An 11,533-nucleotide genomic window follows, 5' to 3' on the forward strand; every position below is an offset into this window, starting at 1 on the left:
ATTTGCTTTTGTTATTTGTTACAATTTAAAATTCTTATTTACATTTTTAAGGGAAAAACTAAAAATAATTTAGTTTTCCAAGAATAGGTATTGTTCACACCCAATCACAGTAGGCGGCGGAAATGCACCTACATGTTGGTTGCCAACCGGCATTAAAGGAAAGGAAGAAGAACCTAACCAATGGCTCTATACATAAACATACCTCCGTGCGCATGCGCAGTACTTGCGTTGTCGTGAGCCGCCAATGATGCGACCTCTGCGTTAGTTTGAGACATTTCTAACCTTTTCTTTCCTCAGAGGGGCGTTTAAATTGCTCTGACCCACGGAGCTCGGCCTAGCGCGGGAACACACAGGCACAGGGACACTTAATCACGTACTAAACTGACGCACGGAGCAAACGCGGCTAACAGTTAACAGGCTAACAAGCTAAAGGCTACCAGGACATACTCAGGTGTGAAATCTGTCTGGAATAAACATGTAGAGTTTAGCTTAAAGGTGCATTACGTAATTGTCTTTGGTGGAAGCTCGGCCATTTGTTTGTCTCCATAGAGACATCTATCTTCATGAAGACAACCAAGTGGCTTTAAGTCAAGTTACAGGTCAGATCTGTGGTGAAGCAACCCAGCTCACTGTAAGAATGCATGTTTTTTCCTCCTGTAATTGGATAAATCAACAAAGTTTAATACTTTTATATGGAATATTCCAGGCAAAGCAATAATGTCTCCATGGACACAAGTAGGTAGCAGACCTTCCCTCCACCAAAACGTTCCATAGTGCAGCTTTAACCCATTTGAATAACATGATGAAAGTGTGCACATGTGTTCATGTCATGATATACATATAAAGATAAATACAAGAAGAAACTGTCCAATCAACTTTTTATTTCTTTTCAGTTTGAAGTCGACCAAGACACACCACAATGACAACTGTGAGTTTAACTCAAACCTGATTTAGTCCTGGTTTAATACTTGTTTAAAACTTTTTTAGACCTTTTTACACCTAGATTAAATCTAGTTTAGTCCTGGCTTAGTCCTGATTTAGTCCTGGTCTGTTTCTGGTTTAGTCCTGGTTTAGTCTAGGTTCTGGTCTGTCTCAGGTCTCTGGCTTAGGGCAAATTTAGTTAAGGTTTTTACACCTGGATTAAACGTGGTTTAGTCCTGGTATTACTTTGTTTCAGGCCTCTGGTTTAGTCCTGGTTTAGACCTTTTTTAGACCTGAATTAAACCTGGATTAAACCTATTTTAGTTCTGGTTCTAGTCTGTTTCAGGTCTCTGGTTTAGTCTTGTTTTAGACCTGGTTTAGTCTTGTTTTAGTCTTGTTTTAGACCTGGTTTAGTCACGGTTTTGTTCTGTTTCAGGTCTCTGGTTTAGACCTGGTTTAGGCATGGTTTAGACCCTTTTAGACCTTTTTTAGACCTGGTTAAAATGTGTCTTTGTCCTGATTTAGTTCTGATTCTGGTCTGTTTCTGGTCTCTGGTTTAGTCCTGGTCTTGGTCTATTTCAGGTCTCTGGTTTAGCCCCGGTTCAGACCTGGCTTAGTTTTGGTTTAGTCCTGGTTTAGTTTTTGTTTAGCCCTGGTTCTGGTCTGTTTCAGTTCTCAGGTTTACACCCTTTTAGACCTTTTTTAGAACTGGTTTAAATGTGTCTTTGTCCTGGTTTATTTCTCATTCTGGTCTGTTTCAAGTCTTTGGTTTAGTCCTTTTTTTGTCCTGATTTAGACCTTGTTTTGTTCTGATTTAGACCTGGTTGAGTCCTGGTTTAGACCTAGTTTAGGTTTGGTTTAATCCTGATTTAGTACTGGTTTAGTCCTGGTTTGGGTCTGCTTCAGGTCTCTGGTTTAGTCCTGGTTTAGACCGGGTTTCAGTCTGGTTTTGACCTTATTTAGACCTGGTTTTGACCTGGTTAAACTTGGTTTAGTCCTGGTCTAGTCCTGGTTTAGTAACGGTTTAGTACTGGTTCAGTCCTGGTTTAGACCTGGTTCAGTCCAGGTTTAGTCCTGGTTGAGTCCTGCTATAGTCAAGATTTAATCCTGGTTTAGTCCTGGTTTACTCCTGGTTTTAGTCCTGGTTCTGATCTGTTTCAGGTTTCTGGGTCCAGGGTGGTCTTGTATGTTTTTGGACTCAAGACTTTTCTTCATCGAGTGACTTCATCTCGAGTCGTTTCTGCCGCAGCCATCGCTGCATGCAACACAGGTACTAAAGTACTAAATTACTACTACTATGTGAATTTATTCTGCCTTTTTTTTTTTTTTAGAAAGCATGCTATTTATCCGTACCTTTCTAATTATAAAACACATGTGTCACCTACAGCCTTATGTCACCTTACATCATCAAATAAAACATCACATTTAGGCTTGCACATAGCAACAGAAGCTATGATGTTATCATGCCAACCAGAACACGTCAGATCCAACTCTCGGCATTTACCTTCATAGTCCTGAGACCTGTTGATACCATGCTTCTTTCAGCCCTCCTGCTCGTGACCTGCTGATGCGCGTATACAGAAATCGTAGGGCGCAGTATCTAAAAGTGAGCAGTGAAAATGTGAAAGCAAAGCGCGCATGTGTCTGACCGCATGCTGTTTACCCTCCAGCGCCCGCTTTCTTTCTGCCTGTGCCCGCTACGCTTTTTATTTTCTTCAGCGAGCGCTCTCTTTGGTTATTTTTTCTTCAACAGAAATACGTAATAATAATAATAACTTGTAATGCGCTTTTCAAAGCACAACACTACAGTCATTATTCATTCATTTCCACACTTATGGTGATGGTAAGCTACTACTGTAACCACAACTGCCCTGAGGCAGACTGACAGAAGCTGCCAATCTGCGCCATCGGCCCCTCCGACCATCACCTATCATTCGCGCACACACTTTCATACTAGGCAATGTGGGTGAAGTGTCTTGCCTAAGGACACAACGACAGAACTTGGTCCGAGCGGGACTCGATCCTCCGACCTTCGGGTTGGGGGACCAACACTCTAACCACTGAGCCATACTTTTTATCTGGTCTCGTCTGTTTGTTCAGTTCAGCGCTCCAATAGATCCAGAGACAGTGCCCCCTGCAGGACCCCAGACCCTGTGCTCATCCTCACCCCCATGGACCACCACCTCCAAACCCTGACTACAGCGTCCCCCAGTGACCACAGCATGCTGCGTCAGGTCTGTGCAGAGGAGAGTATACTCAAAGAAGCAGTGGTGAGGTTCAGAACAGCAGAGGAGAGGAGCAGGCTAGAGGACCGAAGTAGGTCAAAGAAGAGGAGCAAAGGAGGAGAGGATGAGAGAATGGTCGGAGAAGAGGAGAGTGTCAGAAGAGCACGGGACAAGCAGAGGAGAGGATGGTCAGAGAAGGAGAGGATGAGCAGAAGATCAGAGGAGCAGAGGATGTCAGAGCAGAGGGGAGGGTCAGAGGAGAGAAGCAGAAAAGAATAACAGAGACTGGTCAGAGGATGACGTGTGTGTCTTTGCAGGAAGAGGACAGATTCTTTGATTTGGTGTCGGTAGAGTGTGCAGTGCAGCCTTGTCCTCGGTGTCTCATCACAGGTGAGACACACACACACACACACATACAGCACAGTCACACACAGCACACATACAGCATACACGTATAGACACTCACACCACACATGCACATATAGACACATACACAGCACACATACACAGCACACATACACACACATACTCATACATATACATACAGCACACTTATACATACACTGCCTGGCCAAAAAAAAGTTGCCACCTGGATTTAACTGAGCAAATAGTTACTAGCCTGTAGCTATGAATCAGGTCTCTCTTGGACAGGATTCCTAAAAAAAGAGGGTTTTCATTTCTATGGACAATAAAATACAACTTAGGAACACGTTTCCTCATGATTGGATTAGCCAATCAGGGACAGGCATGGTCCAGCCTTATCAAAACAAATATGCTTGCGAGGAAAAAAGAAAGAACAAAAATATGACAGTTCTATAAACATGGACGATTTCTGTAGAATCAATGAGAGAAGAACTAAACTGTTCATCTGAGAAGGTGGAAATCACGGTGACCAATGGGCTCCTTCGATTCACGTGTGTCACTGACAAAGTCTTCTGATTAGATGAGCATGTTTGGTAAATAACATTACAGTCAAAAGCTAGCTAGCATTAGCAACAGTGTTTCAACAGTTTTTAGCAACAGTTTTTCAGTTAGTCACTTTCACCTTTTTGTTTAAAATCAAACTCCTAAACAGGACTGTGAATGCCCGGATTGATCACAGGCTTCTGAAAATGTTTGACTATTTTCAAACTTGTTTTGGCTTGCCATTGTGTGCAGTGTGTTTCTATGGTAATCGCTCAATCAATATCAATCAATATAGTATAAAACAGACAGATCTCTGGATTCCGAGAGCCTGTTTTTGGCCATATCTCTCTATTGTTTTGTGTCAGATGTGCGGCTCATGTTCCCCGAGGCGCCCCCTTCTAGCCTCACGGTGGTGACAGTCACACAACGGACCCTGCTGGACATGACGCGCTGGGATGCTCAGGTGGAGCAGGAGAGGGAGGAGCTTCTCAGGAGGTTCATCAATGGAGCGACACAGATCTGCTCCGAGCTGCACAGAGAGGGACACTGGGCCGACTTCATAGACCCATCCTCCGGTCTGCCTGTGGGTCCTGCTACAGTCTGGGTTCAGACCTGAGTTTGCTTCTAATTTAGTCCTGTTGTACCTTTTCTACCCAACTTAGTCTCAACAGGCTGTGTTCATGTGACATCATCACACTATAGAATGTGAACCACATTCTAAATTAGAACATCTTTAGTGCTGGGTTAATTCTGCCTCAGTACTGGTCTGGTCCAGTCCCTGTTCTGACCCTCTAGTCCTGCTTTAGTCCTGCTTTAGTCCTGCTTTAGTCCTGCTTTAGTCCTGCTTTAGTCTCTGCTATAGTCTCTGCTATAGTCTTGCTGTAGTCTTGCTGTAGTCTTGCTGTAGTCCTGCTGTAGTCCTGCTGTAGTCCTGCTTTAGTCCTCTCAGACCCTGTAAACCGTTTGAGATCCTTGTTTTTGTCCTGGTCTGGTCCAGTCTTGGTCCAGTCCTGATTCAGTCCTGGTCCAGACCTAATCCAGTCCTAACCCTCTCCCTCTGTCCTCAGTTCTATGGACCCTACACAAACCTGACCCTCTTTGAGACCGATGAGAGGTACTCTGCTCTGGGCTTCTCTGTGGAGGACCTTGGGTGCTGTCGGGTGCTTCGTCACTCACTCTGGGGAACCAACGTGTTTGTGGGGACCATATTCACCGCTGCACTGCCTCATGACTGTGGTGTCATGGAGATCCTGCAGGGACGAGCCCCCACATTCTCCTCTGTGGGAACGGGCATCTGAAGATCCCAGCCTCCCCCATGTAAACCGGTGTCTGAATATCCCACTGTATTTATCAACCACAAGACCCCAGCTCAGTCTATGGGAGGGCATCTGAGTTAGTGATTTTAAATGTGACTGGATTGTAAAGTTTTGCTTGATTAAATATATTATTTATAAATGCCTCGGTTTGCTGTTTTAAGTCCCTCCCCCTTCAGAGAGCTATCACAACACAATCAGCTGCATCCCACTAATGAAACTAGTGCACAACACATCAGGTTTGTCAAGTTGTGTAGTTTTGTATTATGTTTTTGTGTATTTATGGAGAACAGTCATGTGGGAGCATGGGTGATGTAATCTTGTGGGTGGAGCCTTGTACAGGCTTGTACTGCTAACTGTAAAAAAGGTTTGAATAGAGCCCAGGAGAGAAAACTAGATTACTCAAACATGCACAGATGACATCTAAAACCTCTTCATGCTTTTGATGAACAACACTAGAGCATGGGAGAAAGACAAAAGTCTCCTGCTCTTTAGTGACAATAAATCTGTTTGACTGGGACGGGATTTCTGCTATTTCCATAGAATTTCTTTTATTTATGAAACTACAGAAAAAATACATCTCAATGTGTTTAAGGATCTGAAACAGAAATGGTGTGAATGTGACTGAACCAAACAGCCTTTCTTTCACACGTTTGATTGAGCTCCTGGTTTATTTGTGCCGAGATCATCATTTACACACAGGTTTAGAACTTAAGATTAAAATGGCTCCTGAAGTTCGGGGTCAGAACCCTGAAATGAAGCAATGTAAAAACCTTTTATTCAGACAAAAACTGGAGCAGCTGAAGTGAAACATGACTTAGAATAAAATACAGAATGGATGCGTCAATATAACAATTACATAAAATTATTTAAAATATATTATCCTTCTCACATACACACACACACACACACACGATCTCAAGTTTGTTGTATAAAACTTCAGATGTTGGTTAACCCACTCTAGACAAATTCACTTCATCTTTCTGTCTTAGTTTAGTAAATCTGAGGTGAATCTGCAGATGTGACTACAGACCATTCTCCAGTAATCAAGAACTCTCAAGTGTGTGAGTTTTGTGAAGCACAGAACCATTGCGAGATGGAGCAATGCCTTGGCAGAGTTTTAGAAATCTGTCAGACTTTAAACTGACTTTTATGTAGTGCTTAAATAAAAACAAAGGTAAAATCTCATTTTCACTTTCATCTTTTAGTCCACGTTTAAAACAGCTCAGTGTGTGACCTGAGGGACATCTGTGGAACACCAGAACACAACAGGCTAACCACTCTGTCACCCAGAGAGAGACAGGAGCGCTAACCACACAGTCAAATGGGCGCTCAGTGCTTGTTAAACTCAGTGCATTAGATGAAAAGAATGTCTGAAAAGTGCTGCCACATTTGACATAAAAACAAAAATAACTTCAGAAGAACCCAGAGAATTGCTGATTCTCATTGTTAAAAACAGAAAATGCCCAAACGACACACTGCTCACGGAGCCATATTCCACCTCTTTTGGTCCATGTATGTCATGTGATAGTGGCGCATGGTCACATTTTTGTTGACTTTAACAGAATCTAGACAAACTTGTTCCAATAGAATAAAAGGTGCTTCACTTTTGTTACTTTACTGAAGTACTAGTACAAGTAGCAATACTTGTTACTGTGGCAATGAGCATAAACGCAGTACATTTTTGTACTGACTGTTGCTGATGTTCAAACATCAGAATTTACCAAACATTATTTTGGTATTTTATTTCTTTGATTATCACAAATTCAGAGTCCAGTCTGACTCCACAGGCCACTCTGCACCTCTGTCCTGGATCAGTCCTGGATTCTATCCTGTTTGAAGCCTTTTTACTCTTTGTTAACTCTTGCTTTAGTCCTGTAAATTTGCCAGTCCATGTTTAGTCCCTGGTTTAGTCCTTATTACAATCCCTCTTTTAGTCCTGGTTTCTGACCCAGTTCAGACCTGGTCCTGAACTCGGAGCAGGGTCTTTAGCTGTAGGCTCATCTCGTCTCTGGAGCTGCAGCCAACCCAGTGACTCGGGGGGCGGGGCAAGACGCTGGGAGCGGGTGGCTCACTGAACTTGGGCCCCGCGTAGGCCGGCTCTGGACCGGGTTCTGGGCCAGGCTCTGGACTGGGTTCTGGACCAGGCCGTGAGGGCTGTGGGGAGTGCAGCAGCAGCAGCGTGTGGGCCAGAGCCGAGGACCGCAAGAGGTTCTGGTGCAGGTTCTGGATGGTTCCAGAAGAGTTCTGATGGGGGCAGGGCTTATGGCTGTTTAAGTTCCTGTTTAGTTCCATTTTCCCTCCTTTGGATTTCAGCTGCAACAAACAAGAAACATGGATCAGGATCATAACCAGAAGGGTCCAGACCAGGATCCTGGGCAGAGATGCTTCTAAGGCAGGCATGTCCAAACAGTGGCTCGGGGGCCAAATCCGGCCCGCAGACCAATTTTTCTTGGCCCTCAAGCTTCCAGGTGAATTGGCCCATATTACCTTAAACAGTACTTTTTACTGTAGATTTCTGAAAATCTACTTTAACAAACCCACATCAAATATGTAATGTATCCCATTGAGGATGTGAGCATGAATAAAGGTCTAGTGGTTCGGTCTAACTTGTAATAATAACACAGATTTGAAGTATTCACTGTATTATTACTGTCAGTATCTGCGCTAGTATTTATACTTCATAGTATCTGCGGTAGTACTAACAGATTGTGTTTAGAATGCAGTATTTATATTTATAGTACTTAGTATATCACCGCTGATATGCACACAGCGGCTGAACCTAAAGTCCACAGCCTCAGTCCACAGCTTCAGCCCCGCGGAGCCTCACCTCCCTCCGGATGTCGGTTCGGTGCACGGCTTGGTTCGGTCCCGGAGGCTCAGCTCCGGCGTGTCCCGCGGCGCGGTTTGGTCCGGTGCATGAGGTGGAGGACAGTGACTGGTGGTTGTTGTTGATGTCCGAGAGTCGCGCTCCCGAGCCGGGCTTGTGCAGTCGCCGGCCCCGGTCCTTCTTCAGCCGGGCTCGGTTCAATCCTTCGCCGCCGCATATCCGAACCGGGTCGCTGTTCTCCCCGTTCCTGGTGGCACTTCTGTCGCCGTGCGCCGTGGTTCCGTCCAACATCACGGCTGTTTCGCGGAAACATACAAACTGTAAAAATACAGACTTTCCTCCGTAAACAACGTCACAGGCTAAAGCTAAGCCAACGCTATGCTAACGCAGGCTAACAGGCTAACGGCGGGGCTGGCACTGAGAGCTCACCGCTCCTCAAGAGTTAAAAGTGGAAACTTAAGCGCTGATAGCCGTGGCTTCGGGTCTGGTGTGGTTCGGGACCAGTGTCTCTCGAGGGTTTCAGAGTTTGTGCATAATTTGAGGTGAACAGATGAAACTTGCGCTGAGATTTGGTGATGGCGCCGAGACACAAAAGTGAAGTTTGTGTGGCTCACGTGACTTCCGGAGAGGACAGGAAAAAGAAGACTGAAATATGAGCTCATGAAATAAAATGCGATTAAAATATGATTGTATTAGAAATTGAGAGACTCACACATGTTTGGTTTAAACACATTTACTACAAGATAAAACACACACATAGTCATGTGATCATTATTGATACATTAGAGTCTATTTTTAGTTTATTTTTTTAAGTCTATTTTTTTTTATTATTTGAAGCTATTTATCTATTATCTTGTTTTATTGCATGTACCATTTTCCTTCTGTTCTTTAACTGTGCGGTGCAATATTGGAATTTCCCCACTGTGGGACTATTAAAGGCGTATCTTATCTTTTTGTGGCTTTTTCTGAAGTAAACAATTCATCAGTCCATCACACGAAGGACAGAGACAGTCTCCTCTCTGTGTGTCTCTCTGTTTTAAAGTGCAAAACAAAAAGAAAAACTCAAATGTTCAGATTCAGACGTTTACCAGGAACCTTGAAGGCATAAGATGTCCTGGTTTAGTCGCAGTTCAGTCGTGGTTCAGTCCTGATGAACACAAATACTTTTATTTTTAACAGAATACTTGGATAATCTTGAAAAATACTTTTACTTGAGTATTTGATCTTTGGGTCTGAATAGCACAGCGTAGCACGGTTTGTGACCGTATGGCTGTCCATCGTGCTGAAAGAACAGACAAAACCAGTTTAGGTCCTCAATAAACCTACCCAGATTCTCTCAGATCCTCTAAGCCGGTTGAGATCCCGGTCAGACCCTCTAAACCGGTTGAGATCCTGCTCAGATGCCGGGTCAGACCCCTCTAAACTGGTTGAAATCCCGGTCAGACCCTATAGACCGGATGAGATCCTGTTCAGATCCTGATCAGACCCCTCTAAACTGGTTGAGATCCCTCTCAGACCCCTGTAGACAGGGTGAGATCCTGATCAGACCCTCTAAACCAGTTGAGATCCTGCTCAGATCCCGGTCAGAAGGCTCTGAACTGGTTGAAATCCCGATCAGACTCCAGGTGAGATCCTAGTCAGACCCTCTAAAAACTAGTTGAGATCCTGTTCAGACCCTGTTGAGTTCCCAGTCCAGACCTCGGCATGTCCTCCGGGCGTTAGTGTCTTGTGGCAGCGCTCACAAGCGAGACAGGGGCGGTGCCATCCATCCATCCATCCATCCATTTTCTTCCGCTTATCCGGAGCCGGGTCGCGGGGGCAGCAGTCTAAGCAGGGACTCCCAGACTTCCCTCACCCCGGACACGTCCTCCAGCTCCTCCGGTGGGACCCCAAGGTGTTCCCAGGCCAGCCGAGAGACATAGTCCCTCCAGCGTGTCCTGGGTCTTCCCCAGGGCCTCCTCCCGGTGGGACATGCCCAGAACACCTCCCTAGGGAGGCGTCCAGGAGGCATCCTGAGCAGATGCCCGAGCCACCTCAACTGGTTCCTCTCAACGTGTAGGAGCAGCGGCTCTACTCCGAGCTCCTCCCGTGTGACCGAGCTCCTCACCCTATCCCTAAGGGTGCGCCCGGCCACTCTGCGGAGGAAGCCCATTTCAGCCGCTTGTATCCGCGATCTTGTCCTTTCGGTCATGACCCAGAGCTCATGACCATAGGTGAGGGTAGGAACGTAGATTGACCGGTAAATAGAGAGCTTCGCCTTCCGGCTCAGCTCCTTCTTTACCACAACGGACCGATACAGCGACCGCATCACTGCAGACGCTGCACCGATCCGCCTGTCAATCTCCCGCTCCATCCTTCCCTCACTCGTGAACAAGACCCCGAGATACTTGAACTCCTCCACTTGGGGCAGAGACTCTCCACCCACCCGGAGAGAGCAAACCACCTTTTTTTTACGGTTGAGAACCATGGCCTCGGATTTGGAGGAGCTGATTCTCATCCCAGCCACTTCACACTCGGCTGCAAACCGCCCCAGTGCCTGCTGCAGGTCCTGGCTCGAAGAAGCCATCAGGACAACATCATCTGCAAACAGCAGAGATGAAATCCTGTGGTTCCCAAACCAGGCCCCCTCCGGCCCCTGGCTGCGCCTAGAAATTCTGTCCATAAATATAATGAACAGAACCGGTGACAAAGGGCAGCCCTGGCGGAGTCCAACATGCACCGGGAACAGGTCTGACTTACTGCCGGCAATGCAAACACAGCTCCTGCTCCGGTCATACAGGGACCGGACAGCCCTTAGCAAAGAGCCCCGGACCCCATACTCCCAGAGCACCCCCCAAAGGGCACTACGAGGGACACGGTCGAATGCCTTCTCCAGATCCACAAAACACATGTGAACTGGTTGGGCAAACTCCCATGAGCCCTCGAGGACCCGATGAAGAGTATAGAGCTGGTCCAGTGTTCCACGACCAGGACGAAAACCACACTGCTCCTCCTGAATCCGAGGTTCGACTATCGGTCGGATTCTCCTCTCCAGTACCCTGGAATAGACCTTACCGGGAAGGCTGAGGAGTGTGATTCCCCTGTAATTGGAACACACCCTCCGGTCCCCCTTCTTATACAGAGGGACCACCACCCCGGTCTGCCATTCCACAGGTACTGTCCCCGACCGCCACGCGATGTTGCAGAGACGTGTCAGCCAAGACAGCCCCACAACATCCAGAGACTTGAGGTACTCAGGACGGATCTCGTCCACCCCCGGAGCCTTGCCACCGAGGACCTTGCCAACCGCCTCAGTGACTTCAGCCAGGGTGATGGACGAGTCCGCCTCTGGGTCCCCA

At 46.2% G+C, this 11,533-nt stretch overlaps 2 protein-coding genes across 2 annotated transcripts; one reads left to right on the plus strand and one right to left on the minus strand.

Moving 5' to 3' along the window:
* The first annotated feature begins 208 nt into the window (after positions 1–208).
* On the plus strand, positions 209–5,511 carry LOC117392397 (methylmalonic aciduria and homocystinuria type D homolog, mitochondrial-like). The gene is made up of 7 exons (XM_033990456.2): positions 209–451; positions 894–928; positions 2,083–2,191; positions 3,022–3,155; positions 3,464–3,536; positions 4,418–4,635; positions 5,120–5,511. The coding sequence occupies exons 2-7, from the start codon at positions 920–922 to the stop codon at positions 5,348–5,350; spliced, it is 774 nt and encodes a 257-aa protein (XP_033846347.1). The 5' UTR covers positions 209–451; positions 894–919; the 3' UTR covers positions 5,351–5,511.
* Positions 5,512–5,893: 382 nt separating this feature from the next.
* On the minus strand, positions 5,894–8,827 carry LOC117393142 (uncharacterized). Its single transcript, XM_033991337.2, has 2 exons — positions 8,196–8,827; positions 5,894–7,681 (listed from the first exon to the last, which is right to left on the minus strand). Exons 1-2 carry the CDS (start codon positions 8,484–8,486, stop codon positions 7,322–7,324), a joined length of 651 nt encoding a protein of 216 aa, XP_033847228.2. The 5' UTR covers positions 8,487–8,827; the 3' UTR covers positions 5,894–7,321.
* Between the last annotated feature and the right edge of the window lie 2,706 nt (positions 8,828–11,533).

This window comes from Periophthalmus magnuspinnatus, chromosome 24, assembly GCF_009829125.3.
Source record: "Periophthalmus magnuspinnatus isolate fPerMag1 chromosome 24, fPerMag1.2.pri, whole genome shotgun sequence".
Taxonomy (NCBI): domain Eukaryota; kingdom Metazoa; phylum Chordata; class Actinopteri; order Gobiiformes; family Gobiidae; genus Periophthalmus; species Periophthalmus magnuspinnatus.